We start from the raw sequence: 25049 nt of genomic DNA, 5'->3' as shown, positions 1-25049 counted from the left end.
TCTGAAGGATCATGTGACACTGAAGACTGGAGTAATGATGCTGAAAATTCAGCTTCAACAAATTACATTTTAAAATGCATTAACATAGTTTTATAACATATATAACTTAGCATTTTAACAGTTTTTTTTAAAATAACACTGTTTTCACTGTATTTTTGATCACATAAATAGATTCTTGTATAAGATTCTTTTTTTTGCAGTGTGTGTTACTGTCCTTCATTTCACTGTCCTCCTTCTATGTGTAGGACACACTTAGAAACCCCACAGTGATGGACTTTTTGGACAGGCGACTAAAAGAAACAGAGTTCTCTACCAAAGACATCCTTAACTTCCTGCACAATGGTCCAGAAGAGGATCGATTTATGAACATGACAAATTTTGACTGGAGAAATGTCTTCAGTCTGGCTGATCAGACAATTCGGATGCTCAACCAGTACAGTGAGGTGAGACCAGTCATCAATTCAGAATAGGGTTAGTTCACCCAAAAAATGAGATTACTCTCATTAATTACTCACCCTCATGTCATTACAAACCTTAAGACCTTTCTTCATCTTCATAACACAAATTAAGATATTTTTGATGAAATCGAGAGCTGTCTGACCTCTCTATGGACAGGAATGCCACTACCACTTTCAAGGCCCAGAAAGGTAGTGAAGACATCGTCAAAATAGTCCATGTGACTACAGTGGTGTAACCATAAGGTTATGAAGCAACAAGAAATCGAGAATACTTTTTGTGCGCAAAAAAACAAACCCAAAAATAACGACTTTATTCAACAATCTCTTCTCCTCCATGTCAGTCTGCTACGCTTTTCACGTAGTAAACACAACTTCCCGGTTCTACGTAATAACACCACCTCATTATTGGCCAGCTCCTGCGTCAGCATCACACGCATGCTATGTGTCGTGCTGCGCATGTGAACAGCGTTGACCAATAACGAGTTGGCATTCTGACGTAAAACCCGGAAGCGATTCTTATGGGTTTGGAACGAAATGAGGCTGAATTATGACAGAATTGAAGTTTTTGGGCGAAATAACCCTTTAAGAATAAATTAAGGATCCAATTTCAGCATCTTTCATCTTTCAGACACATCCACAGGTGTGAAAGGAATGTTATTTACCACTGTAAAGATACTGTAAAGATATTTGATATAATATAAATATGTATATATTCGTCTTCTTTAACAAAACAATAATTCATTCAACAATGAATTCAGAAATCATTTCTGATTTCTTCAGAAACAATCACAAGTAAAGTGTCCGGTGAAAGCCAAAAGGAATTTTATTTAGCACTGTAATATGTTAATATTGGCAAATATCTAATATAAAAGTCACAATTAATTTGCATCCTTTAACCTTGCCCCTCTAAAACATTCAGCTCTTTCTAGAAGAGATCAAAAAGATCTAAAACGATGTAGAGCATTTCCTGAAACCATCCTTGCCGTTCCTCTCTTCACAGAATGAGGCTCTTTAGCTCTCGTTCTGCGGAGTGCTGATTGCTCTCAGCACATCACCACAAGAAAGACCACTTAGCACAGCTATAGAGAGCCCACCGTGGCCAGATGGGTGAAAGGGAAAAGAACAAGCAAGCTGTCAACAGCATGCAGGCCCCTCTATTGTGCAGCTGTGATTAAGTGGAGAGTGGGAGGGAGAGCCAGCCTTTGCCAGTGCCGTGTTGTTTTTGTGGACGGGGGGCTTCATTGAGAAACAAGAGGGGCAAATCACTCTGTTACCTCACCTCCCTAGCCACAACCGGCCCCGTAAAAACTGGAGGCCTCTTCCCCGCAAATTGATTAGATTGGGACGGCGATGGTGGGAGAAAGCTATCATAGAATGACCCAGCCTCCCTTTGTCTCTGCCCGAGCGGCGAGCCATCGTGCTTTACAAACAAACCTTGCTTGTTTATCCCATTAGCTATAGCTGTCATCATTCAGCCCTGCTTAAATGTTACCTTGAAGAGCATGATTTGTCACTGAAAGAAATTGTCTCTATTTTTGGTTTGTTTGTGGTTTTTCAGGTGTGTGATCTCAAGTTGAGTGCTTCTGAATGTGAATGTTGTGTTTTTGAATTGAAATATGTTTAGAACATGTGAGTCCTGCGTGGGGGTCCCATTGAACCTTTCCATTCACTTGTTTGTTTGGGACCTCTGGTGGCATTGTACATTACCGTGAATGACTCAATTAGATATGGTGCACATGAAATAGGAGGCCCCTTGGCTCTAGTGCGGTGGCATGTGATGTGAGAGCGAGCCGTTCACTCGGCTATTGTACAGCAGTCCTCCAGTGAAGAGGCAACACAGTCTCTGTGATTTTCCCATGTCATCGGAGCGCTTTGAGAACGAGAGGCCTGCTACGTGGAGAGCGGTTTCGTCTCTTGAAAGCGTGACACACACACAAACACCTTATTACACAACATTATTAGTTCCAGTCCTTGATTTTTTTATTGGCCGCTTGTCTGTGTTTGCGCTCTCTAGATGTGATGGGATCTTAGAGAGACTCTTTCTGCAGGTATATTGTTACGGCAGTAGGTGGGGCAAGTTGCAAGCCCATTCGTTCAAAAACAATCATTTACTCAGCAGAATGGCTGCGTCCAAAATCGCATACTCTCTTGAGTAGGTATTTATTTTGAATAAGTAATTACTTCATAACTGCTAAAATAGTACATTCTATATAGTATGTATGCGTGCAGTTTGAATGTAATCTGGACGTACTACTGTACATTTGCCATGTTGTCATTATCATGTGACCTGCGTTCATTAACAAATCCTCTCTCGTGGCCTCATGGGATAGTAAAGTGTCCATCTTATGCACACTTCAGAATCTCACTGGAAGTATTAGGTCATCCGGATACTTTTTGCCTACTCTTTTATGAATACTGTGAATTCAGACATACTTCTTTTGTCACATACTGTTTTTCACCTACTATATAGTAGAGAAGTATGCGATTTCGGATGCAGCCAGTCATTTGTTTAAAAACTATTTGGAACTATTTTCATTGGCAGACCAAAAATAGACAAAGTAACTGGGAATATTGTGTTTAAAATGTAAACAATTGATTACTAATTTCTCTTCATTGAATGGCATGTTGTATAAAAAAATTCACATTCACAGTTGTGCTGTTTGTCTGAGTATTTGTAACAACAGACAACAACACTTGCTCGTGCAATATTGCTTCTTCTTGAGCAATGAATAAAAAGTACTAATAGTACTTAGACATGTAATTTTCCTGCATCGTTTGTGCATCAGTATATGGTCCACTGTAATTATGGATGTCACCACAAGCACATATAGGATTCAACATTCAAACACACATTGTTTTCTATTTCCTCATATTTACACTCTTCTTCTTTTTATACCTTATCAGTGTATACGTCTGGATAAGTTTGTGGGTCACATGGATGAGAATCTGATGACCCATCAGGCCCTGCACCTGCTGGGGGAGAATAAGTTCTGGGCGGGTCTGGTTTTCATGGACATGTACCCCTGGACCACAGACCTGCCCCGCCACGTCAAGTTCAAGATCCGAATGGATATTGATGCAGTGGAACGTACCAACAAAATCAAAGACAGGTGAGACGTCATGATGTTGAAAAGGCATGATTGTTCACTTGATCTAATAAGGGTTGTTCCTTATATAGGGTCAGACTGGGTAGTTCATGAGACACAGATTAAGATACCATTAAACCACTGAATTAGAGTGAAACTGAATCTGTTCGACATTAATCTTTTTATCGCCAATTTTAAAGAAACCATTCCAGCCTTTAGTGGACTTCCTTAATCAGGCAGATCCTAGACAAGCAAGCAAATGTTTAAATCAATCTTAAGGGAGCTTTGAAGGAAAATTAGATTAAAGTTCATGTCTCATCTTTCAGAATACATGTTTTGAATTAGATTTTATATAACATTTATTGTGTAAGGAGAGAATGGAAGATCTTCTCTTAATTGTTCATGTAAGGTGTTACTGCTCAACACACTATTGTCAGAGAAACAGAAAGAGAAAGAGCGGGCACAATCAACTTCTCCATGTGTGCTGCACACTGCAAAGTGACACCACTCATTACTGAGAGTTTCTCTGAAGCACAAAACATGCCTGCAGGTGTTGGTCTGGTCACATCTCACTGTAGCCATCCCTCGTTGACAATCGAAGACAAACAGCAGAGGATAGAATGACACTGTTTGTTCATCAGCAGAGGATAGAATGACACGTTCATTGTGTTTTGATTATTGTGGGCTGCCACCACAAACAAACAATGTGAATTGAATTACAAATTGTGATATTTTTTTGTGTGTGTGTTTGTGTGTGTGGAACTTCTCCTAGTCCTTTTAAGCATATGTTGTTATGGTTTGGCTTGTGGAAAAACAGGCTTTATTGTAAAATGTCAGCATTATTATAATTAAGATTAAAGCCACTTCTCTTGGCTTTGCCTTTCTTGATAAGTCTTCCCAGACTTCTTTGAATGTACATGACAAACTACTCTCTAAATACTCTAAGGTCCTGGAATCTTCATATACAGTATTTCACTGACCCCCTGAAAGTACCTGAAAATGCACATTTAGAGGCCTACAGTTGCTTTGAGTATTATAGACATCTTTCCAGTAAAACAATCATTAACTTAACAGGTTTCTTCAAACAACTGATTCATTCAAGAATGAAACACCACTACTATGTGTTGCACAGAACCAGATGATGGTTCTGTTGTTGCATCGTTTAAAACCACTTTTAGTTGGCTGAGCAAAAATAGACAAAGTAACTGGTTATATTAAACCAATTTTCATATTCGCAGTTGCTCTGTCAGGGTTATGTTTTGTTTTCATGGACTTAGTTTATCACATTGTTTCCATGTGTTGTCTTCCTGTTTTCTTTTGTTCTCTATGGCTACATAAAGACTGTCAGTCTATATCCGATTTTTTATTTTTGTGCATATCCGAGTGAAATCCGATCAGATTTAGCAAGTGTGAACGGCCAAAAATCACATGAATTTAATTTTTACAAATCATTTTGGCTACGTTCACACTGTCAGTCCGAAAAACTATTATTTGTGTATCCGATAGTAATCTGACCTAAAATTATTATTACAGTTCACACTTGTTAAATCTGATTGGATTTCAATCGGATACGCATACAAATGGACTGTCAGTTTGAACGTAGCCTTTTACATTCATATGTGGTTTGAAATGTTATTCAAATGGCATTTCTGGAAATCCGTTTCAGTCTGACTGCTCTGATCGGATTTATCGTGGTTTATGTGACTTTCTCACGCCGCGTAAAACGTAAACGTCAGACGTTGTTATAGGAAACTCACTGAAAGTCCCTGCAGAAACAAGGTTGTGTTGTTGCAAAGTGGCGGAAGAGCAGAAAATGACATTATAACGGAGACCGGCGGAGATGAAAGCTCGAAATAAAGCCAAGCAAACCAGCCTCCTATGTTTCTGCCGATGCCTCATAAGACACACCAGCTCAGCAACTACACTGCCTACCAACACAAAATCTTTGGATATCAATAAATTTAGATCAGATTCCAATTGTATGGGGAAAAAAATCAGATTTGGATTGACAGTGTGAACGTAGCCTATGTTCCTGCTTATCTGTCTAGATTGTCGAATGTGTCCCTGTTTGTTTCCATGGTTACCTATGATTTACACCTGTGTCTAGTTTAGTTTCTCTTGTGTGTATATATTCTCTTGTGTGTATATAGCTCTGAGTTTCTGTTGTCCCCTGTCAGTTCTCGTCATTGTTTAATGTGTATTTTCATTACCTGAAGTATCTCCTGAGTATTTAGATTTCTTGGATTAAAGGACAAGTTCAGTATTTTACACTTAAAGCACTGTTTTAAGATTGTTTCTGATGAAATAGAACGGTTAAGATTGAAATTTGGAAAAATTCTGCTGTCCCGAGAATTTTAGGTTTCTGTGTTAGCACCCCCCACCTCCACAATGGTTTCATAGGTGCACTGGAACAATCATTCATAAAACGCATTAAACTTTAGTTTACAAAGACGTGAAACTCACCGAGTGGTATGGGGTGTTCACTGATATGCTCACACAAAAATCGCTGCAAAAGATGCTTTCTTGCTGCAAAAGATGCTTTCTTGTCAAAACATTTCTTGTGTTTTTTAAAAACTTTTTAAATGAGCACCAAACTACTAAATGCCCTCCTTTTCTCTTAGGTACTGGGACCCTGGTCCTAGGGCAGACCCTCTGGAGGACCATCGCTACATTTGGGGAGGTTTTGCCTACCTGCAGGACATGATCGAACATGGTATCCTCAAGTTACACACAGGTCATGACTGGCCTCTAGGTATTTACGTGCAGCAGATGCCCTACCCCTGCTACGTGGATGACATGTGAGTGATGGCTAACTGATCCTATCCCATATCATCACACCAGCTTAAATGGATATTCCACCCAAAAATGAAAATTCTCTCATCATTTGGGTTTGTGGTGATCAAAGCCAAGAACAGGCAGGACAGGTAGTGAACAGATAAGATGTATTTCTTCCAACCAAAATGACCAAAAATAATATACAGGGGCAGATATAACAAAAGTCATTTTCAAACAAATTACATGTGAGTACAGGGTGAGTACCTTCATGTTGTTTCAAACCTGAATGACTTTTTGTTTTTCTGTGGAAGACAAAAGAAGAATGTAGGCAACCAAAACGTTTTGGTTCCCTTTGACTTCCATTATATTTTTGACAATACAATGAAAGTCAATGGGAATGTCAAGTTAGGAACGGCATATGGGTTTAGCAAATGTTCACAGAATTTTCATGTTGGGTGGTCTGTCCCTTCAAGTCCATTGTAACGAAGTACAAAAATTACTCCAGTTGCATTATTTCATGGCATATCATAGTTTTCAATGAAACCTTGCAATTATCCAATGGATCTTGTTTGTTTTGTCCCATATCAAGGTTCATGCTGACCCTAAATCGCTGTTTCCCCATCTTCATGGTGCTGGCCTGGATCTACTCGGTGTCCATGGTGGTGAAGAGCATCGTGCTGGAGAAGGAGATGAGGCTGAAGGAGACACTGAAGGCCATGGGCGTCACTAATAGAGTAATCTGGTACACATGGTTTATCGACAGTTTCCTCGTGATGTCCGCCAGTACCGCTCTGTTGACTGCCATTATCATGGTGAGGAAGAAATGTGATGACTGATGAACTTTGTCCTTCTGAGCCTTTCTCAGACTTGTTGCATTGTGACCTCTGCTGGATGTATGTTGTTAGTACATGGAGGGTCTCTTTCTCTCTTTCTCTCACTCTCTCTTTATTACACAGCACTGTTTTAAATTAGAAGAGTATCCTAATTATTGTATGCTTTTGTCCACAGGCTGGAAAAGTGCTCAATTACAGCGATCCTATCATCCTGTTCCTGTTCCTCCTCACGTTCACTGTGGCCACTATCATGCAGTGCTTTCTGATGAGCGTGTTCTTCAATAAGGCCAACCTGGCTGCAGCTTGCAGCGGCATCATCTACTTCACCCTGTACCTCCCTCATATCTTCTGTTTCGCCTGGCAGGACCGCATTACCAAGAACATGAAGTTAGCTGTGGTGAGTCCAATATGGTCTTCAGTTTGATCCAATCTAAAACGTCAGCATTTAAAGTAGCCAAAAACCCTTAAAATCTATGATACTCAACCAGGGTTCCGGGGATCAGTAGGGGGCCTTAACAAACTCAAGGGCCCTCAAGATGACTTAAACGTTTTACAGTTAAATTAATAAATGATTGTATTGAAAATAATTAAAATACGAAGTTCTGTAATGAAACTCTAGATGGCGCTGTCTGATAGATCCTTAACTCAATCTGCCTGCAATCACATCATTTCTCTATTCACTTTAAATAATATGATCAATAATGAAGTATAGTACCAGGCCATTGGTATATGATCATTGGTGGTGGTTGAGGAGATTCCCCCTTCCATTTGTAAAAGCGCTTTGAGTACCTAGAAAAGCGCTATATAAATGTAACGCATTATTATTATTAATAAGTTGACAACATATTTTGATGAGTTCAAGCATTTTTCAACTTTTTTTATACAAGTTATATAAGGTTCATTTCAATTTTTTAAGTCAGTTTTAATATAATTTAAGTTGAAATGACTTAAATTATTAAGTGCAATCAGCTTGGATGTTTAAGTATTTTTTTTACAGTGTAGGGCACAGCTGATTGGTTTCTGCTGTATCAGTGTCCAATGAGCACACTGCTCAACCTTAAAATACTTGGTCAGGATTTGTTGTAGCAGTTGCAGTGCTCTTTCAGAAACCCTCCACCTTCCCCAGCTCCACCTGTATAGATCTGCTACGGGTATTCCTTGTATGCTATTTTGTACAGCAGCAGCATGTCTTTCTCACAACAATATGTTGTGTTTGTGTTGGCAGTAGCAATTCCCGTACAGCAGCAGCGCAGCAGATCTATTTCGCCAAGACCAAACATTTCAACATTGTCATATCCATTACCATGCCAAACACTCTGAGAGTTGCCATGACAGAACTGTATTCATAAAGTAAAAAGCTAAAAACACATAAAATAAATATGTAAACAGAAATTTAATTCTAATATAATACTATAGTATAATAAAATATTTTTATTTCTCCTTTTAGTAACTGTTTTTATTAATTGAAGAACATAAACTTTTAAAGTTACCGCATTATTTGTGGTCAATTAATTTCATACTCCCAGTTAAAAAAAATGAAACCAAGCAGCTTTGTCAAAATTACAGCAGAAATAGTCCATATCAGGGAGCTTTTTTGTTATATTGTATTGGACAAAGGGAGGCCTTCAAGTAAAATAGGTTGAGAACCACTGCTACAAATGTGGTGAAGTCTTATTTCATTTAGAAATATTTAAATATAGAAATTCATTCATTTATATTTTGACTTTACATCTGATTGGTCAAAATGGCTCTTGCATGTAGTTAATGTTTTCTAAAATGCTCCTGCTTTTCCAGAGCTTGCTGTCTCCGGTGGCCTTTGGTTTTGGGACAGAGTATCTATCCCGCTATGAGGAGCAAGGCCTGGGTCTGCAGTGGGACAATATTGGTACCAGTCCTCTAGAGGGTGATGAGTACTCCTTCTTCACTTCTATTCGGATGATGCTATTGGATGCAGTTCTTTATGCTGTTTTGGCTTGGTATCTCGACAACGTATTTCCTGGTTCGTTTCTTACAAAGCACTGCACTGAATATGCTAAACTACTGTAAAAGAGACCTTACTTTTTTCATTGGCTTTTCAGGCCAGTATGGCATCGGTCAGCCATTTTATTTCCCTCTGCAGCCCTCGTACTGGCTGAAGCCGACACCTTTACCCTCAAAGAATCCAGATCCAGGTGTGGTTGATTTGTTTTTACACCTGATATAAACATCCATCTAGGATGATTCAATCACAAATTGGCAGCATTAAATACATGTGTACACAGGGCCTAGATTAGATTTATTTTGTGAACACACCTCTGTTTCTCTGTAGGCCCTGAGATGCCTCTGGTAAATAACTTGGAGAAGCAGGAGGATGTTGAGTATGGTGGCCTTTCGCCGGAGCACAGGGAATGCAATGGTTCCCACAGCAGCAAGCACTGCAAGCACAAGGAGAAACGAGAGAGGAAGGAGAAAGAGAGAGAGCGGGAGGAGCATCTAATACACGAAGAGATTCAACAAGAGGAGATCCAGCCTGTGCACGATGGTAAGGATGCCAGTTTGGTTGTGCGTCATTTACTAATTTGAATTGAAAAAACCTTTCCAGGATAGAAGTTTCAAAATGACTGCAAAATTGTAATTCAAATTTGAATCTAAGTTTTAAAGAAACTTAGTTATAAATTCAAAGGAATTGATATAACTGTACCATAAGTGAAGTTTTAACAGTCGAGGGTTACACATTCATATTTTAAAATATATCCATATAGAAAACAGTTATTTAAAATTTTTATAATTTTTTACAATATTGCTGTTACTGTATTTTTAATCAAATTCAACATTGCTGAGCTTAAGAGAGTTTTGAAAACAGTGAATAATGTCCCCAACATTTTTTTTGATTAATGGAATTAAATGTCATATTTCATAACAACTCTCGGTTTAAACAGCACTTATTAATAAGAATGAAATGAACATGGGCTTAGAATTGGCTGACTAGATCTGCTACATCATGCTGCATGAGGGAAAGCTACTGCCGAAACATACACATAAATACGGTGAATAGAATGCAAGCTGCTGCAGGGAAATTAGGGAGAACCCCCTTGCAGATTTAGACAGGTGATGCTGGGGAAGGTGGAGGGATAGGAAATTATGCGCTGCACTGAGTTGAGCCAGTTCGGTATGGAAATAAATAGGTTATGTAGATAGAACAAACCAAAGTAGATTGGCCAAAGCGGTCGACTTTGAGTGAACTAATCATCTGGTCATATGGAGTTTCATATGAACTGTGTGTATATACTGATATATATATATATATATATATATATATAAAAAAAAATATATATATATATATATATATATATATATATATATACAGTTGTGGTCAGAATTAATGGCACATGGTAAATATGGTAAATATGATCAAAAATGGCTGTAAAAAAATACATCTCCATTATTTATCCTTTTGATCTTTCATTCAAAAAAATAGCAAAAATCAAACCTTTCATTGAAGTAAAAGAATTGAAAGTGGGGTGGAAATCACATTACGAAATAAATGTTTTTTCTCCAAAACACGTTGGCCACATTATTGGCACCCAATTAACCAATTATTGGGACCCCTAGAATTTTTTACGGGTAAAATATCTCTGAAGTATATTCCAATTAATATTTACCTTTTTTTAGCACACCAGGGTGACTAGGAACATGAAATTGTCTAGCTATATGAGGAAACACAAAGGCCAAATTACCTCAATCATCCATCCCAATGGGTAAAACCAAAGAATATTGTTCTGATGTGCATCAAAAGATTGTTGAGCATCACAAAATAGAAAGTGGCTGTAAGAAAATAGCAAAATAATTGAAAATCCCCATTTTGACCATCAGGGCAATAATTAAGAAGTTCCAATCAACTAAAGATGTTACGAATCTGCCAGGCAGAGGACGTGTGTCTATATTTTCTTAATGCATTGTGAGGAGGAGAGTTTGAGTGGCCAAGGCTCTCCAAGGATCACAGATGGAGAATTGCAGAGATTACTTGAGTCTTGGGGTCAGAAAGCCTATTTAAAAAAAAAATCAAACAACCCCTACATCACCACATATTGTTTGGGAGGGTTTCAAGAAATATCCTCCTCGCTCGTCCAAAAACAAACTCCAGCAAATCCAGTTGTCAGACACGACTGGAACTTTAAACGGCACAGGGATCTGTGGTCAGATGAAACAAAAAAAAGAGCTTTTTGGCTGCAAACACTAGATGGGTTTGGTGCACACAAGGATAAAAAGTACCCCATGTGAACAATTTAATATACCATTGGATCATTAATGTTGTGGGCATATTTTTCTGCTGGAGGTCCTGGACATCTTGTTCAGATACATGGCATTGTGGATTCTATCAAATATCAATAGATAATTTGTTCTACTAGAAATCTTATAATGGGCCGTGGTTGGATCTTCCATTTGGACAATGATCCAAAACTGTGGATCGCAAAAAATGTGTCAATGAGCACAAAATGAAACTTCTGCCATGGCTGTCCCAGTTCCCTGACCTGAATCCTATAAAAAAAAATAGTGGGCTGAACTGAAGAGGAGAAGCTCCAACATGGAGTTGGGAATCTGAAGGATCTGAAGAGATTCTGTATGGAGGAATGGTCTCTGATCTCTTGTCAGTTGTTCTCCAAACTCATCAGGCATTATAGGAGAAGACTCTCCTTGGGAAAAGGAGGTTGCAAAAAGTATTTAATAAAAGGGTGCCAATTGTTACGAAGCATAGGAGTCATTCAGATCCAAGTGCAACTTGTCTTTATTGAACAGAGTAGTCACCAGGCAAGGGACATACACCAGCAAACACAGCAGAGAAGATCAGGCAAAATCGTGGTCAACAAACAGGATATCAGGGCAGGCATCAAACAGACAGGACACAGGAACCAAGCAGAAGATCAGGAACAGACAAGGTCACAACAGGCAGGTAAACACATGGAAAAATGCTTGGAAATGTTCGCAGCAGCAAAACAAGACTTAGCCCAGAGTGTGAGTGTGGCTTAATTTAGATTTGGAACATGAGGTGCAGGTGTGTGTGTAATCAGCGCAGTGCAGGTGTCTGGTGTAATCAGTCCAGGGAGATGCATGATGGGAAATGGAGTCCGTAATCACCCAGGGAGTGCATGTCTAATCGTGACACCAATATTTGTCGCCAACGCTTTGACGTTCAATAAAAATTATTATTTTTCAGCAGTTTTGATCATATTTACCAGGGGTGCCGTTAATTCTGACCACAACTGATATATATATATATATATATATATATATATATATATATATATATATATATATACAATCTATGCAGAACTTGTACTAATCCTTTTTTATTTATATGTAATTATGTCCTTTACCTGTCCATCCAATTCAAATCTCAATGAATGCATTGATCTTTAGAAAGTGTTCCTGTATAAACTTGGTCTGTTTCTGTAGTACCTGTATATGAACCCAAACCTGTTATACTGTCAGTTATCTGTCTGGTTTAGTGTCCGTATGGGTATTTCTGTCTGGTTTAGTGTCCGTATGGGTATTTTCCCGCAGGAAATCCATTCTTTGAGCCAGAGCCGGAGGGTCTGTTAATAGGAGTGTCAGTGCAGGACTTGGTGAAGGTGTATTCTAGAAACTCAAGACCTGCAGTTGACTGTCTTAACATGAACTTCTATGAGGGCCAGATCACTTCTTTCCTGGGTCACAATGGGGCAGGAAAGACCACCACTTTGTGCGTCCTTACATTCTCTTTATCCTGTGATAACATTGATGATATGGAAATATAAATCCCATCTAGTTTGTGTCATATTGGACTCATTTCTCATATATGTACTGTTGCAGGTCCATATTGACCGGGTTGTTTCCACCCACCTCTGGAACGGCTTACATATATGGGAGGGACATTCGTACAGAAATGGACACCATACGACAATCGTTGGGCATGTGTCCACAGTATAACATCCTCTTCAACCAGTGAGCACTCGTTCATTGCAAATTGACATAATATTATAAATACTGCAATCTGATATGTATTTTTCGTTTTATTTCACTCAGTCTGACAGTAGAGGAGCATATTCTCTTCTATTCTCTGATGAAGGGACGTGAGCGCAAGGAGGCCGAGCAGGAGGTTGAGGACATGCTGGAGGACCTGGGATTGCCTCATAAACGAGACGAGGAAGCACAGAACCTCTCTGGTGGGTCTTAATACAAACTTTAGTAATCTGTAATCTGTTATTAAGGGGTTTTCGAGTTTGCCCACTCAGGATCTGTGTTTTAGACAGATAATTAAAAACCAAGGGAGACAGGGGGTACTGGAAAAAGCTTCTTATTTGGACCTAATCTGGGTTAGGGATAAAATGAAGCTTCTCCTATAGGGTAAACATGGAAATGATGTTGCCTTGGTGGCAAGTGTGTTTGTACATTTATACTGTTCAAAAGTTTGAGGTCAGTATTATTTTTTTTTATTTCATTTTTTTAAAGTAATACTTTTATTCAGCAAAGATGAATTAACGATGCGAAAAAAAGTGTCGGTAGAGACATTTCTAATGTCACAAAAGATTTATATTTTTAATAAATGTTGTTCTTTAGTTGAACAACAAACTGAGTTTTGCTTAAAGCTTTTATCATCTTTCCCTTATAATAGATCACTCTTTAATCATTCGCATGACCTTTTTTATTTACTCACTATTTGTTTACACATTATTGTAACATGCCTCCTATGTTTTTATTGTGTTTTTGGTTTAGGCCTGTGACGTAGTTTCCCCCAGTCTGTTTAATTAGTTATGTCATTCACCTGTGCCTTGTTTATTTACTAATTTAGTTCCTTTGTTTGCTCTGTGTACTTAAACCCTCAGTTCTCCCTTATGCCGAGTTCAGACTGCACGATTTTCAAAATAATCGTGTGACTGTTGTTTTCACACTGCGTGACTATCTGGGGTAACATTCAGTTGCTGGTGTGTTCACACTGCACGATGGATCGGCGACAGGAGGTTTCACACTGCATGACTTTACAAAAGAAAGAAACGCCGACAACTTCTCCCTGGTCCGCAAACTACGTTTCACAACCAAACAAACGCGAGAAGTGATAAGGAAATAACGGAAGATCACGCGTTCGTGAGACCGGAGTTCTCGCGCGACACTGAATTTGTTATTAAAAATTATAGCCTACAAGAAGATTGCGATCCAAATTGTCTGTGCGCTGATTTGCAGCGAAAATGAGAAAAATAAACAGTTTATGCCGGAGGAAATGGTTGGGAAGACGAGGGGAGCAAGGACTGTGTTTTGCAAAGAGAGTTGGGGGTAAATAAATAATTTTGCAAATGTCCTGCTGTTGCTGCTGGTCATGCAAATGTTTGTGCTTTATTTCTGTTTGATATAATTGTAAATATAGGCGTATGTATTAAAATACTGATATTCTGGTCTATAACTCCTCCCTGAACACCCTGCTGTCCTGTATCTTGTTCTCTCATTGGCTGTCGGTCATCTCCGATTTAGTTTCAGTCAGAACACTTTTCACACAGCAGGATTGTGAATCGCCGACAGGTCCAGATATTTAGCATGCCAAATATCTCACGGGCGTCGGCGACTCATCGGCGATGCTCTCAGATCGCGTCTTTGCTCATTCACACTGCGTGATTGTCAGTCGCGTGAACGAGCACCGATTTGCCTGTGATTTCGGGCATTTGTCTGCGATTTCTCAAAACCTGTCGGCGAGCCAAAATCGGGGCTAAAATCGTGCAGTCTGAACTCGGCATTAGTCTCTGTCTGTTGTTGTTAATGTTTGTGGAGTTTTCTCCTGCGTTTCTCCTCGTTCCTGAGTGTTTGTGATTAAAGTCTGTTTCCTGCAATTATTCCTCATCGTGAAAGTTTATAATATACCACGTTTCGTATCAATTATCAGCTTTTTAAACATATTTTTCAGTATTCACTGTTAACAGTCAAATTAATTTCACAACATTTGGAGTCATACTACTACATACTAAAACAGCTCAGATTAAATGAGAAATGCTGTACTCGTATAAATACTCAAATAATAGGTAATTGTCACTTTGTTTTGATTCTTTCTATTTATCTATATACTGTATATAAAAACTTGCTAAATGTACTAGACTAACTGGGGCTTGTCACAGCACTTACATATTGTTGCTTTTTTGTTGGTTTAATTGCTTCTATTGTTCTTCTCAATTTGTCATTAAGTCTACTAAATGATTGAATGTAACTGATGTTATGTCACACAATATGACTTCACTTAATATATCACTGTTGCGACTGGGTCTCGTAATTTCTATGTGATTTCTCTTTAAATCTCAGAATTGATACAGTACATCTCCCAATGTGACTTTATATGTCACATTATTATATAGCAATATAGCAATATTTCTTTTTTTAACTTTATCTCTCAATTGCATGTTTTATCTTTTACTCTGAGGTGAAAAACATGGCTTGCCTTACATAATGACTGGGCCCATGTTTCAAATGCCAATGTTAATTCCTGAGACAATTCCTGAGTGTCATTTGCCTTAATATCTCTGACAGTATCCACAGTAATTGCAATTTTAAAAGCATTTTTGCTTAAACATCAAGCACTAATATCTATAAAGTCAGTTTTTAAAACAATTTGTGTTTCGATTCTGTCAATAGGGGGTATGCAGAGGAAGCTGTCGGTGGCAATGGCTTTCGTAGGTGGTTCTAGGGTGGTGATATTGGATGAGCCGACGTCAGGAGTGGATCCATACGCCAGACGCTCCATTTGGGACCTGCTACTCAAGTACCGCACAGGTACTGCCACCTTCTGGCCAAAGATAATAATGCAGGATTAAAAAGAATATCACTGCAAGAGACTTTCATTTGTAGAGCTGCTCATGCAATAAGATACAAATCTTATCCTCCTGTTGTTAAATATCTGTATCATCTCTTTCTCTCTCTCTCTTACACGTACACTTCATCCAGGCCGCACAGTAATACTGTCCACTCATCACATGGACGAGGCAGACCTGTTAAGTGACAGAGTGGCCATTATCTCTAAAGGGAAATTACACTGCAGTGGCTCTCCTCTCTTTCTGAAGAACTGCTTTGGAGTGGGTTTCTACCTCACGCTGGTGCGTCGCATGAAAAACCAGCGCAAGAAAGAGGTGAGACTTCTGTGACAGTTCACCATATTGTTGATTAAATTCTTGTTTCATTTTGTTGAGATATTAGAGTTTTAATTTAATTTTATTATATTAAAGATTTTTTATTTATTTTGGATATCTATATTCATTACATAAATCAGAAAGTACTATTTTAGGAATAAAATGTTATATAAATCAAGCAAATGTTAAATGATCAAACCCCTCTGTAAAAACCGAATGAGACTGGAAATGATCTAAATTATTAAATGTAATTGAAATCTACTGACACAAATAGATAAAGTGTAATAAAATACACACTTTAATATGTATTTTGAAATAATATGTATATGTAATCGTATGCATGAAATATACATGCTTTTATCTACTTTGTGGTATTTTTATTATAATTTTAAACTATATTACAGTCCACAGTGAATGTGCTCTTTTGGAGTACTTTGACTGTCAGAATTATGATTCCGCTGTTACTGTAAAGCACACAGACACACTGACTTATGGTGATTGTTTGGGCAACACAGGTTTAAATATACATACAATTATTAAACTCACATAACATAAACTCACAGTTTGTTCTGTGGACATGAATGGTACCTCAAAACTTGATTAACAGGTGTATTGCACTTTATCACACTAACTATTTCCTCTTGATGAATGATAAAATGAGTGGGGAAAACCCATAGACTTACATTGAAAGAGAAATAAGAACCGTATCTAGGGACTATAATATCATGGAGATATGGGAGTTGAGTTCCACCAGATAGCAAGCATCCATAACACCCTAGTAACCATGGCAGATACCCTAGCAAGTGCACATAAACATGTTAATGTTGGCATTAAATGGAAGTTGCAATCTACTTTTCTTATTGTGACGTATATCTGAGTGAAACTGCTCCTTAAACAAGAAAAAAGTGTAGGACAGGACCTGATTTTGTCCGTCAGCAATTGACTGATTGATGTTGTTGCTGCGATCTTATGTAAGTGACAATGTAACAATGCTCAAGTTCAGGGTACATTGAAAGTTCAACGTAAAACGAAAGTAAACAAACAACAAAACGAAAGTAAACAAACAACAAAACTAAAGTATAGCGGCAGCCCCTCTCGGACGACTGCCACATACAGTAAAAACACAATAATATAGATAAATGTCCCAGGCATGGCCCTTCACTGTCATCACTCCTCCTTGTATCCTTCCGGAGCTCCTCCGTGGGACTCGAGACCAGTGTGTCGCGCAGTTGAACCTCATCAGCACTCGCACCACCTTTCTAGCACGGTGTTCCCACGGCTCTCGGACTACTTGCCACAGACAGGTTCTGGGCATGAGAATTAAAAAAATATAATGATGCGAACACCTTAGCAACTGCATATCAGGACTCTGCCAACCATACACAACATTGTCAAGTTTTGAAATGGGCAAGCACCATTCACATTTTCCTCTGAGCATGTAAAAATCAAATACAAGAAGAGGAAAACCCCAAAAAATGACACAAAAGAGCTTGGACTGTGGTTCTTAAAAGTACGGTATTTCAACTGTGTCCAGTAAGAGTTCTTTGTCTGTGCTCTTCAGAATGAGTGTGACTGTGCGTCTGAGTGTTCCTGCTCCTGCTCCTCCTGCACTAGATATAAAGAGGAGAGTCAGGCGCTACAGCCCGAGAGAATACTGGACGGTCAGTGAGCTAACAACTCAAAATACACAGTGATATAACAACCCCATTTCTTCAAAAAGGATTTTTTTTTATTACACAGGGAATGTTGAGAGCATCACTACTCTGATTCATCACCATGTACCTGAGGCAAAGCTGATTGAAATGATCGGTCAAGAGATGACCTATCTGCTCCCTAATAAGGGTTTTAAATATCGTGCGTACGCCAGCCTTTTCCGAGAACTGGAGGAAACTTTGGCTGACATGGGCCTCAGTAGCTTTGGCATATCTGACACATCACTAGAAGAGGTTGGACAACATTTGTTTCTGCATTATTCTTTAGCAACCATTACCATCAGTGATAACAGACTGCATAATGTATAGCTACAGTATTTGTGTTTCAATTTTCTTTATAATTTTAATAGCCATTTATGGATTTTGTTTTATATATAATACTAAAACAACGCTGGTTGTTACTGTGCAAAAGATATAGATAAGTGTGTCCTCACTAATGATTTAAGACACTGTGTTGTATATATTTAGATCTTTCTGAAAGTTACAGCAGATGGAGAGGCAGCCAACAGCTCTGTCACACCAGGTAAATATCCTCATATTACCTATAGCCTATTAATAGCCATAATACCTATAATATATATCATAAAGTTAATTCAAGTCCTGTACTTTCCATAAACCAGGAGTTTATGGAATATTTTATGATTGTCTTTTAAATCCCTGTGTTTGACTGTGTCAAACTACCCCCTCAGAGCAATGGATGCTACAACAGAGGAAAAATAGTTTCTTGAGAGACAAAGAGACTACGAGCAATGTTGAAGGTGAATCGAGATCCCAGATCTCAGCTTTGCTTAGCACTCATGCTAAGAAGCTAACAGGGTGATATGAACGGTTTGAACGAGGTGCTATGCTTTGTGTATAGATAAAGCTTCTTGAGATACAGTAGCTCTTGGCAGACATCAGATCATCTTAGACCAATACGCATTTCCATGCTGCTCCATGCTGGTTTGTGCTGATTAGTGCTGGTCTAGCTGGCGAACCAGTCAATCGTGCTGATTGATTGCCTGAAAATGGTTCTTGGTTAAGCTAGAAAACGTATTGGGTCTTGCTTGTTAAAGCAACTAATGTGGTCTTGCTGGTATAGAGGTTTGAGCTGGTCAATTTTCTATGGTTAATTAGCCAGGTGAAGACAAACAAGCTGCCAAAATATAATGCTGTTGAGCAGCTACACAGTTTATACCGCAGGTCTAATTGGATCACGCCTGTATATGGTCTGGTTTACAGATGCGAATGGTGTGGGGAGCCCACTAGAGTCTGACAACAGTGGCGGTAGAGCCTCCAAGCAGGTTAAAGGCTTTAGCCTGGTACTCAAGCAGTTCCATGCTCTTCTGGTCAAGAGATTTCACCATGCCACACGCAGCCACAAAGATTTCCTTGCACAGGTAAGGTGAAGTTTGCATGTGGACACAGTGTTATGAAAATTAGGAAATTTCACCCAAAATGATCATTCTGTTATCATTTACTTACCCTAAGTCAAACCTCTGACTTTCTTTCTTCCATTGAACACAAAAGTACAATTTCTGAAAAATATTCTGGCACTTATTTGATGCCATGGGGTTTTGTATAGAATAGACAACAAGCAGAGGTTTTCTTTACATCTTGCTTTTTTGTAGATTGTTTTGCCATCCAGTTTTGTTCTTATTGCTATGGTCTTCACTATGATTGTCCCACCATTTGGAGAGTATCCCAGTCTGACCCTCACTCCATGGATGTACGGACCGCAGTTGACGTTCATCAGGTGAGATCAGCTGGTTAGAGTCTAAGTGCATTTTCACACCTGTAGATTGCTTGCTTTGTTTCGAAACAAGGGTTCAAATTGTTACGATGTTGTGATTTCTTATTGGTTCAGTTCGCTTTCACAAGGCAACATTTCCAAATGGACAAAAATTTGTTAATACAAGTCAAGTGTGAGTAAACTCTCCTCTCATTGGTCCGCGTGCACCTGTTTATGTTCCAGGATTCGTATCATAGCGGTCATTATATATTACTTTATCATTTTAGCCAGGCTTTGTTTGTATTTTTATGTGTTTTGGACAGTTGTTCTGAAATATGTTTGTTCGACCAAATTTTAATAAGACATTTCACTTCGTCTTTGCTCCATGTTAACCTGCGATTCTTTTCACACTGCTGCTTTTCATGCAACGTACGTAATTACCCATCATAATATGTGATACAACTTGGTTCGTCGGGTCGAAATGCTTTCTCACCACAAGCAAACAGCTCCACAGTTGTTGCAATTGGGCTAATACCACCTCGTTGATGTGATCTCGGACAGATTATTTTGGTGCGGATCGGAGCGCGATTGCTGTTTTCACATATGCCTAAATGAACCGGACTAAGGGAGAAAACGCACCAGGTTCCAAAACAAACACTCCAAATTATCCAGGTGTGAAAACGCACTAAGAATCTGTTTATGAAGTAATTTGTATGTTTTCATGGGAGATGAATTTCTCACCGGTCTTCTGTATCTCAGTAATGAGCAGCCATCGCATCCAAAAATGAAGTACTTCGTGCAGACGTTGCTGAAGGACCCTGGCATGGGAACACGCTGTATGGCAAATCAGCCCTTGGAGTGAGTTTTTGAGTTTGTCTGAAGGGGTTTTGAAACTACACTATGAGCATACTTGAATTATTTTGAGATTGACTCTGGAGAATATATTGAGCAAATGAACACCTATCCAGTTCTGATTTATGTGATTACTTCTATAAATACAAAGTTCTGTCATGAAACTCTAGATGACGCAGGCTGATAAATCCTTAACTCAATCTGCCTGCAATCACATCATTCTCTATAGGACACAGCTGATTGGTTCCTGCTGTATCAGTAGCAATGAGCTTTCTGCTCAACAATTATCAACTGCAACAGCACTAACAGCAGCAGCAGCAGCAGCAGATCTATTTCGCAAAGACCAAACATTTCAACATTGTCATATCCATTACCATGCCAAACACTCTGAGAGTTGTCATGACAGAAATGTAATCTTTGAATGGAGCGTGACAAAATTTGATGAGTTTTCTCCATAGATGTATAATGTATAAACATTTCAGGGCTATGCATATGTTCCACAGTTCCATATCATTTTAAGTGAATTGGTTAATTACCAAATTCATAGTAAGTTAAACTACCAATTGAAAAGTTTAGGGTCAGCAAGATTGTTTATTTTCATAACACTTTTATTCAACAGAGACGATTGAAGTTTGGTTAAATTGATTAAAGTAACAATAAAGACATTTATAATGTTATAAAAAAATCTATTGTAAATAAATACTGTTCTTTTTAACTTTTTATTAATCAAAGAATTCTGAAATAAATATCAGTTTCCACAAAAATAGCAGCTGTTAGCTGTTTTCAACATTGATAATAGTAATAAATGTTTCTTGAGCAGCAATTCAGCATTTTAGAATGATTTCTGATGGATCAGGTGACTGAAGACTGGAGTAATGATTTAGTAATTCAAATAATAATAACATTTTGCAATAATTATTTAGTTATACTTATATATTATATTATAGCCTATCATATATGTGAATATGTGCTCACAGGAACCTCTTTACCTGTTTAAACACATCCTCTGATTGGGAAGTTCCTCCAGTGTCTCCTGAGGTCACGAACATCTTATTGAGTCCCGAGTGGAATACAAGAAACCCTTCACCTTCCTGTGAGTGCAGCACTGATACAAAGCTCACCATGCTGCCGTTCTGTGCAGCTGGAGCTGGAGGACTGCCACCACGACAGGTCAGGATCAGATGGAACTGAAATACTTTATCATAATTATAAAGATCCAGGAGGTGAGTCTAATAATGTCGTTTTTTTTATTTTTTTATTTTTTTTTATCTCATGTAGAGAAAAGAGCCAACAGGGGACATTTTGCTTGACATGACAAACAAAAACATTTCTGACTACTTAGTAAAGACTTACCCCAAGCTCATAAAGACCAGGTGAGCTGTTCTAAAAATAACTCCAGTGTGCTATAGTGTTAGTATTCATTTCATTTTGTATAATGGCCGCTGTTTTCCTTATATGCAGCTTGAAGAGCAAATATTGGGTGAATGAACAAAGGTAAAGTTTCTGTCTTTTTTATTTAGTTGTATGGATGTTTGATGTGGTTGCTACTATAAAACAATCAAACAGTTGTCCAAAAACCCACACATCATAATCAAAGATTTCTTTCTTCAGAATGCCCCAAGATTTTACTTCATTTAGGCCAAAAACTTAAGCTAGGGACTTAAATTTTTTTTTACGTCCTTCAGTGTGAAAATATTTATTTGTTTTATTTATTTATTTATAATATTATAAAATAATATAAAAAGGCTTTTAAACACAATTTTGCTAATTCTTTTGTAATTATTATGCATTGATTTTTTTAAATTGAAATTTTTACTTTTTAATTTGTCTAGTAGAAGCAACTTAAAATATATGGGTGACCAGTCACAGAACCAAATTAGACAATTTCAATCATACATTTAGTTAAACTGTAAAATATCTTAATGGACATGTTATACCAGTGCAAAATGTTCATATGCAAACATAAATTATTGGACACAATAACTGAGGAATCTTTAAAACGATGCTCGATTAAACCCATTCTTTCACAGGTATGGTGGACTCTCTGTTGGTGGACAACTACCGATCCTCGATGTGGATCCTGAGGAGATCCAGGATATTATTTCCCAGCTTGGACGGATAATGAATATTACAGGGGTATGATAATGTGTTTACTACCCATAAGATTTTGATGAGAGGCATTTAAATATATTACTCTCTATTCTGCTCACACAACATATACACTGTTGAATGATTTCTTCTCCTTAGGGCCCCTATTCAAAGTCAGCCATGAACGAATTAGGAACTTTCTTGCACTACATGGAGAGTGAGTACAATGTTAAGGTAAGTTAAACCTCATATTTAACAGGACAATCTCCCAAAATGTGTTTGGACATTTTAACCATGATTAAACATGTCTAAATGTCAAGGACATTTTTCTACTGACTTGATTTTTCTCCTGGTTTCCTAACTTGTCACAGGTGTGGTATAATAACAAAGGATGGCACGCCATGGTCTCCTACATGAACATAGCAAACAACGCCATTCTCCGTGCTTACCTGCCGCCTGACGCCAACCCTTCAGAATACGGCATTACTGCCATCAACCACCCGCTCAACCTCACCAAAGAGCAGCTTTCAGAAGTCACTGTGTGAGTGTCAGATGTCACATTGAAATCAGGGCCGTGCACAGACATTTTGAGGGGCAGTGGCCTAAACCAAAAACAAGGGGCACTAAGGGGATGGTTGTTTGTTAACACAAATTATTCAGTTATTACATTTTAGACTTTATCAGGAGAATACTCTAACCAGGGGTGTTATTCATACCACTTTGTCTACAAAGTGTGCCAACAACAGAACATTTAGTTGCAATCCCCCCCACCCCCCCGCAACGTTGGTCTGGTTTCGCACTCAACTTGATTCTTTCGAACTCTGGTGCGTTTGCGTGCATCTTACGTCATTGCAAACGTGCACGGCGCATGATAGAAAACACGACGCGGGTCAATATATTGTGTTTTTTATTAATTTGGTGCTATGCATAGCTGAGTAAACAGCACAGGTTTACTGTGTCTTCCCGCTGTTTGCAAATGGACTCTTTTGAGGAGACAGTGGATTAATTTATTGCCCTGATTTGCATGCACTATGCGCGAATACACTGCAGACTCACTCTTGCTCGTATCCAAGGTAAATCTTCATCCCTTAAGTGTGTTTTATTTTAATTAACTTCATGAACAAGTGCGCACCCGAGTCCGTGTTGCTTTCACATGCCCGCGAACCGCAGCACAGTTCGGGAGCAACCGAACTCAGACCACCTCCTCCAGGCAGTCTCGGGTTCGGTACCCCAGTGCGCACCCGGGTCCACATGACAGCGTTCACATTAGCGATTTTTCATGCGAACCGTGCCTCGTTCCCAACTAAACTGCCAGTGTGAAAGGGTCATCAGTTTCAAGAGAGCGCCGCGCAGACAAATATACTAATATACTGATGCTGCGGAGCGAGCGGGAAAACCTGGAGCGGATTAGCGGAATCAGCGGAATGCTTTGAGCGGAGCGGTGGGGAAGAGGGGCACCTCAGTCGATGAGGGCAGAGGGGCAGTGGCTCTAGCCACCGGGCCACCCCCCTTTGCACGGCCCTGAAATGTTTACATCATCTGTCTTGGATGCTCAGCACTAAATACAGGTGTAAACAGGGTCCAATCTGTTTTGTAATTCTGTCTTGGATGCTCAACACTAAATTAAGGTGTAAACGGGGTCCAATCTGTTTTGTAATCCTACTCCCATGTCATTCGACTACTGTACTAAAATAAGAGATTTTAATCTTATAGTCCCCCTGTGTTGAAAATCAGGTTTTTAATGTTGTTTATATGCATGTGGTGTTTTTAATATGCTTTAAGACAAACCATGTGCAAATTCATAAATCAGCACCACTGCAGATTATTTTCTCCTTAAAACTGCAGTCAACCAAAGACAGTCTCAAGAACGCGTTTGAAATTGCTGTTGTTTCTGACGTCACAAACTACCTTGTAACCAATCACATCAACATGTGATCGTTAACTAGTGGATCTCTGAGCTGGTGTGAGTGAGTGGAGGCAGGGCTAATTTGCATATTTATAAAACCATGTATACTAAATGAGGCATGGGTGTAGAGTTACAATCAAGCAATTTTAAGGCATGAATAAAACAAATTTTCAAGAATTTTTTTAAATATGTAGTTTTGGTGATCAAAGATGAGTTTTAAGGGATACAATTATTGACTACAGGGGGACTTTGACACTTTACGTGAAGAATCTGACGTTCAGTTAATAGTGATATATAAGTGCTGTACAGTACTGTTCAAAAGTTTGGGGTTGGTAAACTTTAATGATTTTGAGAGAAGTGTCATATTCTCGCCAAGATTGCATTTTTTTTTTATTAAAAAGACTGTAAAAATAGTATTGTGAAATGTTTTACAATATAAAATATCTTTCTATTTGAAAATATTTTAAAATGTGATTTTATTGCTGTGATACAAAGTTGAATTTTCAGCA

The 25049-nt window shown here is 38.5% G+C and overlaps 1 protein-coding gene across 2 annotated transcripts in view; it reads left to right on the top strand.

The window, feature by feature from the left end:
• The window catches only part of abca4b (ATP-binding cassette, sub-family A (ABC1), member 4b), a 54584-nt gene that overhangs the window by 21557 nt on the left and 7978 nt on the right, over positions 1–25049 (top strand). The window contains exons 12-37 of one of the 2 annotated variants that reach the window (XM_077225364.1): positions 246–443; positions 3363–3568; positions 6166–6342; positions 6909–7131; positions 7328–7549; positions 8947–9151; positions 9231–9323; positions 9461–9673; positions 12694–12871; positions 12982–13113; positions 13195–13334; positions 15781–15918; positions 16090–16271; positions 17833–17932; positions 18012–18217; positions 18452–18506; positions 18673–18741; positions 19205–19362; positions 19594–19718; positions 20454–20552; positions 21524–21716; positions 21825–21919; positions 22008–22040; positions 22577–22682; positions 22794–22868; positions 23006–23175. In XM_077225364.1, the coding sequence (XP_077081479.1) occupies positions 246–443; positions 3363–3568; positions 6166–6342; positions 6909–7131; positions 7328–7549; positions 8947–9151; positions 9231–9323; positions 9461–9673; positions 12694–12871; positions 12982–13113; positions 13195–13334; positions 15781–15918; positions 16090–16271; positions 17833–17932; positions 18012–18217; positions 18452–18506; positions 18673–18741; positions 19205–19362; positions 19594–19718; positions 20454–20552; positions 21524–21716; positions 21825–21919; positions 22008–22040; positions 22577–22682; positions 22794–22868; positions 23006–23175 (3791 nt within the window). The remainder of the gene's footprint in view (positions 1–245; positions 444–3362; positions 3569–6165; positions 6343–6908; positions 7132–7327; positions 7550–8946; positions 9152–9230; positions 9324–9460; positions 9674–12693; positions 12872–12981; positions 13114–13194; positions 13335–15780; positions 15919–16089; positions 16272–17832; positions 17933–18011; positions 18218–18451; positions 18507–18672; positions 18742–19204; positions 19363–19593; positions 19719–20453; positions 20553–21523; positions 21717–21824; positions 21920–22007; positions 22041–22576; positions 22683–22793; positions 22869–23005; positions 23176–25049) is intronic. The other variant, XM_077225372.1, reaches the window with a different exon arrangement.

The sequence above is a fragment of the Siphateles boraxobius genome, unplaced genomic scaffold (genome assembly GCF_051911475.1).
Source record: "Siphateles boraxobius isolate OS27281-9 unplaced genomic scaffold, OSU_SipBor_1 1, whole genome shotgun sequence".
Taxonomy (NCBI): domain Eukaryota; kingdom Metazoa; phylum Chordata; class Actinopteri; order Cypriniformes; family Leuciscidae; genus Siphateles; species Siphateles boraxobius.
Note: the sequence above shows the minus strand (reverse complement) of the source record. Positions and strands in the feature narration are given on the sequence as shown.